The sequence below is a fragment of the Photinus pyralis genome, unplaced genomic scaffold (assembly GCF_008802855.1).
Source record: "Photinus pyralis isolate 1611_PpyrPB1 unplaced genomic scaffold, Ppyr1.3 Ppyr1.4_LG6, whole genome shotgun sequence".
Lineage (NCBI taxonomy): Eukaryota > Metazoa > Arthropoda > Insecta > Coleoptera > Lampyridae > Photinus > Photinus pyralis.
This window is the reverse complement of record NW_022170663.1, coordinates 4,332,020-4,348,346: the sequence shown is the minus strand read 5'-3', so window position 1 is coordinate 4,348,346 and position 16,327 is coordinate 4,332,020. Positions and strand designations below refer to the sequence as shown.

At 37.1% G+C, this 16,327-nt stretch overlaps 1 protein-coding gene and 1 non-coding gene across 4 annotated transcripts in view; one reads left to right on the top strand and one right to left on the bottom strand.

Moving 5' to 3' along the window:
* The window catches only part of LOC116174385 (SCY1-like protein 2), a 117,637-nt gene that overhangs the window by 75,313 nt on the left and 25,997 nt on the right, over window positions 1-16,327 (top strand). For all 3 annotated transcript variants that reach the window (XM_031492302.1, XM_031492301.1, XM_031492303.1), the window contains exons 4-5: window positions 2,929-3,049; window positions 14,273-14,368. In XM_031492302.1, coding sequence (XP_031348162.1) covers window positions 2,929-3,049; window positions 14,273-14,368 — 217 coding nt within the window. The remainder of the gene's footprint in view (window positions 1-2,928; window positions 3,050-14,272; window positions 14,369-16,327) is intronic.
* Window positions 6,958-7,147, bottom strand: LOC116175226. The gene has a single exon (XR_004146275.1). It is a non-coding gene; the product is annotated as a U2 spliceosomal RNA (small nuclear RNA).

Here is a 16,327-nt window from a genome sequence, read left to right as displayed (position 1 = left end):
ACTTTTCCAGTGAAAGCCGCGTGTTTGAATGTATAGGTGTTTCCAATCAATTACAGAAATTTGTGGTTTGCGTAATGACTTTTTGACTTGTTATTGTTGTTGCAAACCTAAGCGTTCTCCTCTGAAATGAAATAGTTGTGGGTACGCGCAAATTTTTCCATTTTCCGGCAGATCGATTTTATTCGAGTTCACGTGTTGCGCATGGAAAACTCTATTTGGTTCAACACACATTTTACACAATCTCAACTTTCTTGGCACTCAATGGAACTCTTTTAACCGTATTATTTTCACCGCTCGTATAATATTGTTAGAGCTTACGAATTTTACTTTTTTGCAACCACCAGCGTACGAGGGCCCAAATCGAATTTCTGACTCGCAATCCCCCCCTGTATCATACCGGTTCTCTAACAGAACTACCATGTGTACCCGTGAAACTCAGCTACCCTACAAAAATTCGAAAAAAAGGGCTCCCGTTACACGAAGAGGGATCATTTTTAGTTTAATAGTCGCTTTACTTCCAATTTGTTCTAACCCGACCTTCAATAGCTTCCGAGATATTGGATAAACCATTTCGAACACAAAAAAATCCAAGATAAGATTCGAAGATGGCTACAAAATCAAGACTTCAAGGGTATTAGGGCGATCTTCTTTCTCAATGAGATTCAAGTTATAGAAATAAATAAATTTCAAGCCAAAAGCTGAAAAAACCTATTACCTCAGTCCCATTCATGGCTCAGACACCGCTATAATGTAACAATTGGCTCTTGTCGAACTTTTGTTTCCGAAACTAACTCTAATCGAGATTTGGTGAAACCTCCCCAAACCGCTATGAAGATTATAATATCCCGTCTGATGAAAACCTGGTGAGAAAACAATCGAATGTCTATAGAGGGTGGAAAGTATGAAAAGTAGACAAGGGACGAATCAATTTACATATACTACTATATAATTGCGTAACCAGCGTTGATTTTTGGATAATCCAATAAAGAGGCGTGGATAGTGAATTTGAGAGACTTAGGGCCGGTTGCACAAACATATTTTATTCGGGTTTATTCCTGATCCTGGTGTTAAGAAACACGAGCACGATACAAACACACTCGCTATGGAGTCAATCAAATGTTTTAATACTTGGATCGAAAATAATCCAGTGTAAAGACCGGATAATTTTTTTTTTGCAACTTGAGCTTAATGAGATTGCTGCTTTAATTTAGAAAGTTTGATTCTCTCGCGCTCCATATAGCGGAGACTTGCAAGTTTAATTTTTTTCAGTTGGGGAGGTAATTGAAAATCCTTTAATGATCTTAAGGCGCTTCTGTTATATAAATTATGAATGTATCGAATTTGATGTGTCATTGTGATTTTCTGGATGTAACGCAAATATATATTTTCTAATCTAGAATACACATAATATCATGAGTACTAATAATAAGAAAAGTACCGCTTTTTAGAAATAATGAGGCTGAACCCCAAAATTATTAGAACAACTTCCCGTACACATTCCGAATAAATCCACAAGACGCGATTTTAGTGTCCGCTCGCGCGTTTTACTACCCCAATATCCGTCAATCATGCGTCCGTAAATTTAAATTGCATACGATGCTTATTTCGATTTATTCTTTAAGATTAGGATTATGATAAAAAATCGTAAAAGTTCATCTCGCTTTGAATGGGAAATGCGATTTTTATATATAAAATTACTTCCTCCAGACATAGAGGGAGATTCACCTATTGAGAACGAAGCCGCGAAACCAAATGATAAGCGAAAGGTGATTATTTATTCGAAATTTCTCCGATGCATACCTACATTTCAAACAAATGTGGGTTTCAAGTAAAATTTCACATTGAAGTAGGTATGAAGCTAAACATGCTTACTCTAAGTTTACCATTTTTTCAGATAGATTTAGAAAAATGCTTGACTGTCAATTTAAAATTTACAAATGAGATCTAAAAGTTAGGAATCTTGGCCAGAATCGAGCTTTTCTGTGTTACTCTCGTCGAGATCTTAAAATTCCAGTATTCCAGTATTCAAGAAATTTAGGCCCAATTTACAATATTCCTTGTACATCCTTAAGCCCTCCAATTTTGTAAATTTAGTCTTCAATTAAAATTTAAGGTGGCAAATTTAAAATTTTGGAAATGAAATATCTTTCCATCCTGAAATTTAGGTATTTAGTAGAAACAATTGGAAAAAGAAGTTGTGCCCATTGTCTTAGAAGTTTTGGAAAGCAGTTAGAATCATGTAGCAATTCAAGGGTGAGTTGTAATTTGAAATGTTCGTGTATACGCTTCTAATTCGTAATGGGGTAAGTTTGGCATTACTTCAAGCGTTAAAGAACAGATGGAAACATATACGTTCTTTGCCCTAAATCCAATTCAGCCCTACATGTGTTATAAATGGGGCTAATATGTTTATGTGACATGCTATCTCACTGCTGTTGGTATAATGAATTTGTATTTCAATTCCCGCACGTGACTCCCTCGCGACGTATCCCGCGAATTCCTATACTCCACCAGCGTTTAAATTATTTCTTCCCTGCACTGCTGTTATTTTTGCGACATCCTTATATAAATCTACCTGGATTCTCCACTCCACTTTCACAGCGAGCTTTAAATATTAAAGGGGGATTTATTCGGCAAATAAGGCATCGCGATCTTACGAATGTATCTTTGATTTATGTGCAAATACATTCGCGGTCGTAATGTATAATTTCGCACGCCCGGAGATTTAGCATATAAATGTGCGAGTACGTAGATCTGTTAATAATTCCACGGCTTTGTCGCGTATTTAGTATGGTAAAGCGATTTTGGGTGCGGTAATGCCGAAGGGTCTGCGACGCATACTAATACGAAAAAAAATTAAGGCGTTCTCCCCCAGTCAAGAACTACTCCAAACAAAAACGATTAATTTTAGATTCTCTTTTTTTCCAGATAACCGAGGCGTTATCGTTTTTACATTACTCGGGACATGTACTGCACAGAAACGTATGCCCTGCGAGTATCCTCGTTACTAAAAAGGGAACGTGGAAGCTTGCGGGATTAGAGTTCACAGGTAAGCCAACTTAATTATTTATAACCAATTGTACCTTCGGGAAGTTAAGTAACTCAAAGAACCCTCACCTTTCTGTGGACAATTTTGATGTACCATCAACAAGGAACTGAGGGCTCTTTCACTTACCTCAAACGCCAAAGACTCTTTTCCTTAACAACGAAGAAATGTCATACTAACCAAACTAAGAGCTTTACATGAATTTTACCTACTGGGGCCGACTGGGCGGTTTCGTAACGAAAGCTCGGACATTTACAAGCGCCCTTGTGCGAAATTAATTTCTAATCTGCATAACTAGCTACCTAGACATAACAAGGCGTTAATGAATTTTAGAAATAGCCCTCGGGCGTTCTTACGTTACGAACGATGCAGGATTAAATCGTTCGAACTAATTTTATGGTTTTGAAGGCATCATTTTCAGTTTACTAACCCTACTTTTTTAAACGGGTAGTTTCAGGGCAATAATATTTTATGTTTCTCTTAAATTACCTTTTTAACGCAAGCGCCCTATTAACTATAAAATTTATGGCGCCTTGCAACATAGTGAGGTGTTTCTGTAATCCATCTATTTCAATCTTGAAAGTGGATTTTACTCCGACAGTGGTCGCCGAGCGCTTCCTTACGCCCCTTGCGACTATTAATTAGTGTATCCTAATTTCAAAGTGTTGCACATCGCAACAAAGTGTTTCTGTTTAGTCTAGAACGAATCTTTTGAGCAAAAATATGTGGGCGATCGTATTTCTTTAAAAGACGCGTATAGTTTATAGTCGAATTATTCCACTTATCTTGGTAGGTAGGATTAGATCTATTGTTGTTCCACTATTTATTGTTAACGTTATGATTTCACAACCTCCCAATTTCCTTCACTGATTATCACATCCGCTGCGAACAGGGTAATCCACAACCCTGCGCTTTATTGGATTGTATTTACCTTTGCTGCCTTTCAGACTGTTCAAATCGTTTATCAATATGTCACTCATGGCTTGCATTTCGAAATTTTGAATTAAATATGCAAACAAATTTTAAATGAGGTTATACATAGGGAATGTGACATCTCGTTGGCAAATCTTTCCTTTCCACACCCTTGGGTTGTATTTTTTTAGTCAAGTTTCCTAAAATTGGCACATTCCAGTGTTTGTCGAATACCAAAAGACTAAATTTAATTGAACCACACACTTCATTGACACAAATTGCTATCGGATGTTGATAACGATAGCATTGCATTCTGATGTCGAAGTCGACAAATTTGAAGAGCGTGTAGAGTGTGCGAATGATCCAATTGTGTGGTAAATACGGCCCACTTTCGTATGTTAATCGAAACAAAACCGATGTGCCGGAGATTCGTCCCAGGAAAACAATTACGCAAACCAAAGAACTTGGACAAAATTGCTGCAGTCTCGATATTGTTGATGAATGGCTCCATATTGAATTAGTGTGTGGTCTAATGGTTGTCGAAAAATATTGCACTAATTTTGTTTTTATTATAGAATGTTAGTCGCTATCGATTTCGGACTTTATTTCTCGTCCATCATCAGGCGATACGTCGGAATGGCTAAACGAATCATGGAATGTGGTGAAAGTATGTATTTACTGAATATTATTTTGAAAATTATTTTGGATCTGTATAATTTATGTGACGAATGATCCTGAAGAATTATTTTATAATTATTATATTTATATATTTAATTTTGTTTTTATTTTTTTTTTAAATAACTTTATTTAATTTTTTTTGTTCGTTGTTTTAAATATATAAATATAATAATTATAAAATAATTCTTCAGGATCATTCGTCACATAAATTATACAGATCCAAAATAATTTTCAAAATAATATTCAGTAAATACATACTTTCACCACATTCCATGATTCGTTTAGCAATTCCGACGTATCGCCTGATGATGGACGAGAAATAAAGTCCGAAATCGATAGCGACTAACATTCTATAATAAAAACAAAATTAGTGCAATATTTTTCGACAACCATTATGCTGCAGTCGCATCAGCGAAGGAAAATCTTAGGGTTAAACAGAAGCAAAAGCGAGGATTTTGAAATCCCATAAAATTCTTCTTCTCTTCTGAAGTCAGTACGAAAACCCTTGCACTCAGTGTGTTTGAAAATTTATAGAATTTTACTAAGGTGCCTTAAATTTCAGATTGAAGTGAGTGCTTTGCGTGTGATCAAAAATCCGCATTTTGGATGTCTGGCAATTACGTCTCGTCGCAAAGTCTAAAATTTTGGGCTTCTTAGGGCCGTGAACCGATATGGCAATATTCAATTTCTGAGTTTACACTACATTAGTGCTGACTTTATGTAGTTCTTTGCCTGTTTACACTGATGATGATGACGCCCGAGAGACCTCCGGGATAAGAAGTCAACGCTATATCAAGTGCCACCGGCCTCTAGAAGGGCAGCTGAACGGGTACACACGTTCGGAGCACCCTGTTGTCCAAGAAGTGAGAAATCACTGCAAAGGCGGAAGAATTCTTCGGAATCAACGGGGTCAGGTACGAGGTCAGGGAAAATCACTTTATTAAAGACCTAATTTCCCTTGAGAAGTGCCACAGAAAGATTCGAATATTAAATTTTTCGGAGTTAAAATAGTCCCAATAGGAAGAATACATTGAAGAAAAACAATGAAAAAATTGGAATCGGAATTTGGAACATCAGAAGTCCACTAAAAGAGGAAAAGCTTCAAAATCTACGACGAGAAATTATTAAACACAGACTGGATTTAATTGGAGCAAGTGAAACAATTGACGAAAGGGACGGGACAGGAAAGTTGTGATGATGCAAAGTTCTTTTGGTAAAAAGAGGAATATTGTCAGCAAGGAACTTTCCAGATGTGTAGCCAAAGCAATTTATGGCTGTGATCGAGTGATAGCTCTAAAACCTTAATTCTGTGCGAAAGGAAATTTTAGTAATTCAAGTGTACATGCCAACCACTGACTATGAGGATGAGGAAGTAGAAGAAGTATACGCAAGGATAGAAAGTATAATCGAGGAAGAAGGAGGTGGTTGTGTTGTAAAGTGGTAATGGGCGATTGGAATTGGAATGCAGTGATGGGAGTGTGAACTCTTGTGACTTGTCTAAGGCTGATTTTTGGCATGAAACGAAGAGAACATATTTCTTATAAATTAAAGGGGATTGGTTGGTTAAGTATGAATAGGCAACGCGAGTTTCGAACAATTTGTTTGTTTCACAAAGTATTAATTACAAAAACACCTGCTTATTTGTACAACAAAATTACGTTTCGTACAGATATCCACAATTTAAATTTACGTTATAGGGGGCTACTTTCAACACCTTGTCATAGAACGGTCGCTTTCGAGCGATCTTTCACCTAACAAATCTCAAAGCTCTATAACGCAATTCCTTCAGAACTCAAAAGTCTACCGATAAATACCTTTAAACGTAAACTGATGAGCTATCTATACGCTGAATAGAATCCTTTTGGTTTTGGTTATAAAATACTTTCATGGTCGTATATTGTTTGGAGCATTAAATGCAATGCCACACCTGCACGCATTTGTCAAGATTCTTCTTGTGTTTGGTTGCCTTCAATATTATTTATTTTAAATAAATATATCTACTTTTGGGGTTTAGATGGAAGAGCAGGAGGGAGGTAATGCACCTTTTAACTGAATCTCGCCCCAGTTTTATGTAATCCATATATTGTTTATTTCTTTGTAATTAAAGGCATTTATTATTATTATTATTATGGTCGGTGTTTCTTGTGAGAACTCAGGTCTAGCCTGGTTAACTAATCGCACGGATTAAAATAAAGTAACGATTAGTGTCTGTGTCTGTGTCTGGTGAAGTTATGTAGGGTTCTAAAAAAAAAATAAAATAAAATAAAAAATAAAAATAAAATAAATATGCACACACTCACATTGGAAATCTAGGGATAGTATGTAATTCAACCGATTCCGGAGGTACTGCAAGACCGGGTCAACCCGCGACGGAGGTGGAGCAAGCCCCTAACCTCCGTCAATTTCCAAAAATCAGTTTAATATACTGGACCCGCATGTGGGTCGTATCAGATATTAAGCTGATAAGAACAGATACTACACTTTGATCTTAGCCATAGGCCGAGAATTATTATTATTATTATTGGCATGTATGAACTTGGAAACAGAAATGAGAGGGGCGATAGACTGGTAGAAAAACCAATTTATTATTTTCTAAGAGAACGTCTGCCGCCCTCATGATTTAGTTCCGGGGTGTTTTTCCCTACACCGAAGGGCGTCTACCCCTAAAGCACTTGAAATCGTCTGTTATGGTATATTAGTATAACAAAAATGGCATTTCTTGATATAATCCTTTCCGTTGCCCTTGTGGTTTAGTTAATGCCCAAAATAGTCACTCTTTCAGCGCCGCCTGTATTTGGTAGGTGGGAGATCCGTCATGGTTAGGCCGAATACAACGGATTGTTTGAAAAAAACCTGGAACCAAGGTGAAATTTGGATATAAAAAAGGAATAAGATCAAAGAAGCCTTTGATAAATCAGAAGAGAGAAAAAGGTACAAAAACACCATTACCGAAGGAAAAAGAACACAATATCGGAGGCTAAATACGGAGTTGCGAAAAGAAACTGAGTTAGGAAAACGATGCAAATGCTATAGAAAACCTCCATAGGATAGGAAGGTACGATATTATTTACAACAGGATTAAAGAGGTTACCTGGGTTAGATCACCAAAAGCTGTTTGTAGCAATGAGGTGGAAGACAGGAATAGAAAAGTTGCGAAAGAAGGGAAAGTCGATCGAAAGAGTACATCCCTATAAAACGCATGAAAAACAAAGGCAATTGGAACTGGAAACCGAAGAATCCGTCCGTCCTCACAATATAGCCAGCATTATGTTTGTCGAAGTAGAAAGAGCAATGAAAGATATGAAATCGGGTAAAACTATGGGGATAGAAGGTAATCCAGTAGATATATTGAAGTGTCTTCGCGAAGAAGGAATGAAGGAAACATCTCTACGTAATGAGATCTACGAATCAGTGAATGTCTCTGAAGATACCTCTGGCTAAAAAGAAAGGAACAAAGAAGTGAGCAGCCTGGTAGGACATGCAGCGACAATATTGTTGAGAGTGAGGAATAATGGAAGAAAATGAGGCCGAAGAGCAATTCGGATTTAAAAGGGGGATGGGAACAAGAGATTCGATTGGATGTGTAAAAACAATACGTAAAAGAGGAAGAAATCTGACTTTGTGTTTTGTTGACCTGGTAAAGGCATTTGATTGTGGTCTGTGGGAAAAACTGATGGACATTTTAAAAGAAAAAGGTGTAGATTGGAAGGATATTTAATATTTACGCTAAGTACGTGGCTTCAAAGTGTTGGAAAGGGGATAGCCGTAAATATTGCAGGAAGAAGGGTTTTATCCATTGGGTTTGCTGATGACATTTTTCTGTTTGCAGAAAATACAGAAGATCTGAAAGTATTTCTTAAACAACTTGAAGATGGGTAAAAGGTAGTTATAAATCAGAAAAAGACCAAGGAAATGAGAATTGGAGAGGCGTATTTGAAGGATTGGAGAATATTGGACAGGAAAAATAGAATACTGCGCAGCAAGTTGTACATGAATCTAAGAAAAAGAATAGCGAAGTGTTTTACGGATGTGAAACGTGGACAATTTTGAATAAAGATGAGGAAAGGATTGGAGCTATGGAAATATGGATGTGGAGAAGGAAGATCTTTGTATAACACAATTTTGAGAAGGTAAAGAATGTGACTTGGTCATGTGCTAAGGGGGAATATTTTACTGAAAGACATAATGGAAGTAGCCGTGGAGGGTACAAGGAAAAGAGGAGAAGACGGGTGAAAATCGTAGACGATCTGAAAAAGGGGAGAGGATACAATGTACATATTTCTTATGGGTGATTGTGAATGAAACCAATTTTCATTCGTTTATTGTCGCATCAACATGACCATGGAATTATTACTGCCATAAGAAATGTAGGTACATTGTAAACTTCAAACATTTAAAGGATGATGACGCAACCGCGAGATGCCTGCCAGAACTGTATTTTTTAATTGGCTGCAAATAAAGCATCATTTAAAAACTTGCTAGGGTGTGGGAAACAGGTTAGACTAAAGTATTAGGTTTCCATAATCATATTTTGTTCATAAATTTGTATTGAGGTTGGTTAGAAACAAGACCTACCTACTGTATTTTCGGTGGACTTGTCGGAAATAGTGTCTAAGGTGGGGAACAAGGGACGACCTTACAACTTCCCAGCAGGAAGTCCAACTTCCGGGTTACATATGTAAACGTGTCTGCTTCACCTTTTCTACACCTTCTAATATGAATAATAGAAATTATAGTATTATTACATTAGAGGCCGCAGAGAAGCTTTTAACAGTGGCGAACAAATTTAACTGTTAATGTGAGCTTTTGTTTAAAGTACATCCCCTGGTACATCCCTTTTAAAACCGGAACATACTTAGTCCAATTAAAAACAATCGTTCTTCTAGTAAATGTACTATGAAGTAGATAGAAAATGGGCTCGAGGTATACCTAAATAGGAAGTTGTTCTAAGTGATTCGGTTCTGTAAGTCGGACAAACGAATGCACATAAAAGCGTACAACAAAACCTCTACAGAAATCCTTCTTAGCGATTCAAAAGAAAATTGTATTGAAAGCCTTGATCGAACCTCACAGTTCATTTTGTAACACCTTTCATTCTTTTGCCGTATTGATTGGGTTTGAATGGCGAAGTTTATGTTAACAGAACAGAGATTCTTTAGTAAGTGTGCACAAAAAGTTATAAAATCGAAACAAGACAGTTGCCTAAAGCTCGTTTCCTTCCATCTGTAATTCTTTTAAAACTGTAAGGCGCTTATCTATTACGAGACGCGGAGGGTTGCATACTGAAAATGAGGAAACTTGGATTGGCAGTTGGAAAAATGCGTATGTGTATTGCGCCGACACAACGAACAATTCGCCATCTGCATTTACATTTTGAGAGCTTTTTAATGGCAATAAATTTGAAGAGGTCACGAAATGGCGTTTATCGTGAAAATTACGAATTTCCGGGAGAAAACGTGCCGCAGTCCACATGCAGTTCCTTTCCCAATATATCCCGGCATCACATTTTTTTGGAAGTGACAGCAAATACTGTTGCTATTTCAAATCGCACGTGCAGAACACTAATGCGCATCAATTGCGAAGCGTTCGTATTTAAAGTGACGCGTGGTACTTTGCATACTGTTTCTGATTATTTTACTGTTCAAGGAGGGACGAAACCATGGCTCAACTGGGAGATTTCAGAAGGTGGCATTGGAATATTTTTACCAAAGCGGAGTTTTCCGTCATATCTTGGCACTTTACGATCCTCTACGGAAAGTTTGTAATTCAAAGCTAACGCGTGACTGGTGTCTAGATGAGTAGCTCCGTATCAGTCCGTATGGTAGTAGATGGTGGTGTGAGTCGCACTCCCAGCTGTATTTCTTTCATTCTTTTTCTACCCTAACTACGTTGCTGACGTTCCCTTATATTAACATAATTCTAAAAAACGCAATAATATTGAAAGTGTACAGAATCATCGAAGACATGGAAATTGTATTGGTGTGATACCACGCACAATTTTAATTTACCTAATTACTTTATGTTTTACTAGAAAGACTAGAAATTACGTCTTTATTAATTTGAATGTAGGCTATCTATACCTCTCATAAGTGATAGAGAGTTCCCATTTTCTCTCCCAGCAAGTCGACAATTTGGCCGCTAATTGCTGCAATAAAACCTTGCACAACTGCACAAGTTTTTACAGCGCTATGGGAAGTTGGCATAAGTTCAGTCTTGTTGAAAGTTGAGCAAGTGCTGTGGTACATGGAAGGAAAAAGTGTATGGTCAAAATAAAACACGTTTTTGAAGGATTTCCGGAGTTGTGGCAAATCAGGCCAAAAATCTACAGGGCCAAACTTAAAAAACAAAAGGCATTAAAATCTCAATTTTAAGCAATCCAAGTTTGAGAAAAGTCCGGAAGGGTCTGCGTTTGTTAGCCAATCACTAATCGACAAAGCTGTGGATGCCTCCAATTAGTATATTTAAATCTGTGCTCCAATGTTTGGATTGCAAACCACAGTGCAATTACTATTTATTGTCCCTCTCTTCTTCTGGGCCCTCAACACGTAATAAATAAAGAATCGGTCAGGAATTTTTTTTAAACCCATTTTCGAATAGAAAGGAAATGGAATTGACATTGAATGCACTATCCAGCAAATTACATTCACATGATACACGATCAAAATGGCGCCTATCGACAGCGCGTCAACCTAAATTCCCTTTACAATAAACCCGACATCCATAGGTAATAGTCCTAATTGAGTCCTGTAACTGCATCTCTATTATTTAATGTCTGAATGCGCATATTAACCAACTTTTTAGAGGCGCTCTACAGAAGGTTAAAAAAAATACTACTCCGGTATTTACCTTATGAATTAGGAAAACTGCAGGAACACCTAATTCGGAGTAGCCGGCAAAATGCTCGAAACTGATCTAAGGAAATTCTACTTTTTAGGTGTCTTTCCCAGAGAAGTACGTCGGAAGTGACCAATCACGGCGCTTGGGAAGGGTATTGTCAACATTCGTAAGGCTGAAAAGGGTTATCTTGAGGATGTGAGGTTTGTTCCGAAAGTGGGTAACAATTTGTTCTCGATTTCTTCTGGTCTGGATAAAGGGTACTATTGGGTTTTGAATAGTGAGAAGTGCTACGTTTACAAGTACAAGGTTTTGTTTACTCCAACGGTTCTCGAAGTGTGGGGCGACCCCCAAGGCGGGCGCAATGAAAGCCCCAGGGGGACCCAAAGCTGATTTTGAAAAATTAATTTAATTTGCTTACAAAAAGTAAACTTTTTATTTTTAAAATTACAATAAATGTATAATGTTTAATCAACCTCGTAAGAGGGCCGAACATTTTATTTTTTTAGTTTAACTGCAATAGCATAATGTGCGTGTACACAGGCATGTTTTCAGTACAGTGATTTTCATGTTCAAAAACCTCCAGATACCAAATTTCGTTGAAATCCGTACCAAAGCAGAAGAAGAGGAAGTTTGACAAAAAATGATCGTTGAGGCTGTCTGGTTAGGTACTGTGAGGGCCATGGAATAGTGTGTGAGTTGCACCGGTATCCATTTGCGTTAATCAAATCCGCCGAACCAGTAATTAATAAGATAGCATGTGAAAAACAGTCCCCATAACGTATGGTTAGGGTTTAAGTTTAGATTTGAAGGATTTGCAATTGATTTAAATTTTGTCACGTGCTTTTACGAACCCAGCAGTGAATTTGAAGTCTCTTGTAATTTGGGCGAGCCGAGTGTGTGATTCAAAAATGGCGTGTAAACATAAATGCGATTAAATTTGGTTGTAAGTCTAGATTATTTGTAATTTTAATGTCATTTTCAGTAACGACTAGGGGGACAGTCACATCTACATTTTTTTGCAATTCTGATAAAATGCGGAAGAATCTTCCTGGGCGCGAATTTACCGGGACAGGTTTTCCTTGAGCGATTCTTCCTGGGGAGATGCATTGAGTTGAGAGAATTCTTTAGCACTCTCTTTAGGAATGCGCCGTTTCACTTCAGGAATCTCGTAACTATTTTAGAAAATCGGAAATGGTGTAAGTACTAAAAAACCTCGGTAGCTCCTACCCTTCTATGATATACGATTGCTAAAAGAAGATGAAAGTGACGCACATTCTTGACTCTTTGGGGACGTGAATGTGGCCGCCAAATGAGACATTTTATAAAGTGGGTTAATTTGAAAAAGTAGGTCATCGCAATTTTGATATGAATTTTTAAACGCTTTAGGGGTCGATTTTATCCCTTGGATCTTATTGCAAGTTGATGAAGCTGTATATGTATCTTAGGGAAAAAAATTGTTTAGTAAAGTTTGTTGGCACTACTCCGATGTATTGTTTTCCGCAGACCTGTAGGGGTGAGATCGAGGGTAGAATTCTGTATGTAAAAAATATGCTTTATTATATTGGCTCAGATTGAAATTTTCGTGTTAGCAAAGAGTAATGGTTACTTTTTGGTGTTAGCATGCATACTCGTTAGTTGTGGCATTCCGCAAGGCAATTTTTTAATATTTTCGTCTTTATTTCTTTTCCAAAACTGCAACCGCATTTTATTATCTTGGAATAAACCTCTTAAAACAGTAAGCAATGAACTTGTAGTTTAGAATAAATTTGCATAATTTGAGGTTATTCGATGGGAATTGTAAAAGACGATAATGGCGCAGCAGGAATGCTTTTGTAAGGGCAAACAAAACAAAATTCAAAAACAGAAGTGTCATCGATTGATAAGAGATTAATCGCTTTCAAAAATATTACAAATGCATGGGGTTAACTGAATGAAATGTTTTTTTTTGTTGAATTTCATAATAATTCTGCACAGATAAAATTAACATGTTATACTGACAGTTAAAGTATCATATAGAATTTTGGGCCGGTCTTTATACTTCAGTTGAACTTGTATGAAGTCTGTGGAAACAATCGTATTTACAAAGGAGAAGAGGTAAGTTTAACTGAAATATCAAAACATCGGACCTTAGTGTTTGATTTTTGCGGTGCCACAAACGCAAGCCACCTGTATATGCAAGGTCGAAGTATAAGAATGGCATGTACAAGGAAAAATAATGAGGGCTTGTATTTCGACAAACCCTAACCAACATCAAACGGAACTGAATTTTTAACTTGCATTAAAACAGCTTTTAAATATAGAATAATCTGACCTATCTTGTGCGCGTGTTTCTACCTGTAAATCAATATACCTACCTTCAGAAGGGTAAGCTACTGTTTTTGCAAATAAATTGCACGTTTCCGCAACACAAACGGAAAGCCTTCAAAGAGAAAATTCACCTGCACGTGCCAGGGCGGATTCCCGTTTCTGCGATTGCTTCATACAACTTCTCCTTACTTAACAGAGTGGCATTATGCAAATTTAAAGTGAAGCACTGCACAATGGCAACTTCATTAGATCAACAGGTGCGCTTTCAACTCGTCTAAACATTTTTCTACCCCTATTCCGACGCGCTTCCAAACGTTTCTTTTTATAGAACAAAAGGTCAGAATGGCTACAATCTATTTTACATTTTCGCTTTTACTTGTATAAGATTTACCGGGGGAAAGAAAATATAACTACACCGGAAACCCGGCGAAGTACTGTAATTCATTAAGTTTTTTGGCTGAAAACTGTGTAACGAAAACCTTTCTTTTTCAGATCGAGTAAACGACATTGACGGCGTCGAACCAATTCCCTGTCAGCCTTGGACTTCGAGACTCTCAAAAATGGCGCAGCCTAATTTAGATTACACAGGTAAAGTAAGCTTTCTAAATGTCAATCTAGTATATAGATCGGGTGGTAAATCAATTTTATATTCTGCGAGTTATTCGTTTTCAACTTCATGGAACATTAACTCGTTTAAAATATAATTAGAGTCGAGCCGAAGTTGTTAATTTATAAACTACCCCAAATTACACTTACCTAACGAAATTAAACTGTATCTACACAATTTATATGCTTTTGGTGGTTAGCTTTTGAACGTTATTGCTACAAACGTGCTTTTCACTTCAAAGTGAGGAAGACCAACGGGCACGTTTTTTTGAAATACCAACTCTGGATCCGGAATTCCAACTTGAAATTCTGTACATCGCCCTTCACCTCCTACTTTCAGCATTACGCCCAGAATTTAGGCGTAAAGGTACGATTATGAATTACAAGTCTTAGATCGGAATTCCGGGTTTCACAGTTGAAGTTTAGTCAAAGACGAAATTCCGAATTTTCATGCAACATTTGGAGTTTAAAGCATTTATTCGTGGGGTGTAAATGTATTCAGCGATATACTTGAATTTTGTGGCCCGACGAAATAAATAGTTATACGAAATACCCTAGGTCACTAAAATGGTAATCTAGGTGAGCGAATGCTCGAATACAGCTCGGTTTTAATCCAGATTCCGATACGTAAGATTTATGGGCGTGATTTTGGGTGGGACAAGATTTCTGAAATTTGAGAGAAAAAATAATTGCACCAAGGTCCAAATTTAGAATAGGGTCATGTCCTAGGTCATGTCAATAGTAGTGAGAACCTGGAGCGTGTTGCTTTTTTCAGGGGGCATGTACCATTTTCTACCCCTGAACTTTTTTTGGGTGCGCCACTGATAGATTCTAAAACAAGAATTTAATTTTATGATTTTTTTAGAAACTCTGGTGTCTTGCAATGTTTTCGTATCTGTGAACGTTATCGAGAAATAAAACTCAATTTTCTGAAGATAGCTCATTGAAAGCAAAAAGATTTTTAAATGGTCCAGTACCCCCTGATTTTTCTTGGGGTTTTATGAACTAAATTCCTCTCTTACTACCTAATTGCCTCATTGTTCGCCCTATCCTTAATGTTCCTCGCCGCATGTTGCTAAACTGACATATTTTTACTGTAAAATTAACTGGATTTATTACTTGTATTATCTAATATTATGTGCAATATTTAAAATTACAACTATTGTCGATGTATTAAAAAAAAAATATAATGTATAGGGGAGTCGGCGAAATACTAAATCTAAAAAGGGAGTCGCCGTATCTAAAAGGTTAACCATTGAGTTAACCCACCGTTGATTAGTCGCCTCTTACGACATGCAGTGTCTCTGCAGTAGGGTTATTCTTTCCCGCCCCTACACGGGAGAATACCAAACAGATTTGGACGTATCCAAAGCTGTAGAGAATCTAAAGCGCAAAGATTTTTTAATTTCAATGTGCAATATTTAACCAAACCATTTGGGAATGTAGAGAAAGAAATCAGAAGGAAACCAGGACAAAAAAGTATTAGACGAAGACGAAAAGAAAGCGATGACAGAAAAGAAGCGAGAATCCCAACAAAGAGGGAAATGAGTAGAAGAACGAACCAGGATGAACCCAACGAGGAGAGAGAGAGGAAGAAAGAACAGAGTAAAAGTAGTGTAATGGAGGAAGGATTTTAAGAACCTCCACTGTAATCCGAAAATTGAAATGGTGAAATTTTTTCACATAACAATTAATTTGCAGATGTCTAATCTACCGGAAGGTATTGGAATACACCAAACCATTTGCGTTAGATACACGAAATACTCATTTTCTGTAAAGCGGAAGGACTTGTTTAATGTTTATGAACAAGAATTGAATTAATTGCTCGTTTACGTAGCTTAATTTTTATAACCACATCTAAGGAAGGGTGAATCAACAAAGATGGATAGGAGATAAAATTTGGTGGAGAAGAGTCTAAAAATAAAAAGAATTACAGGGTGT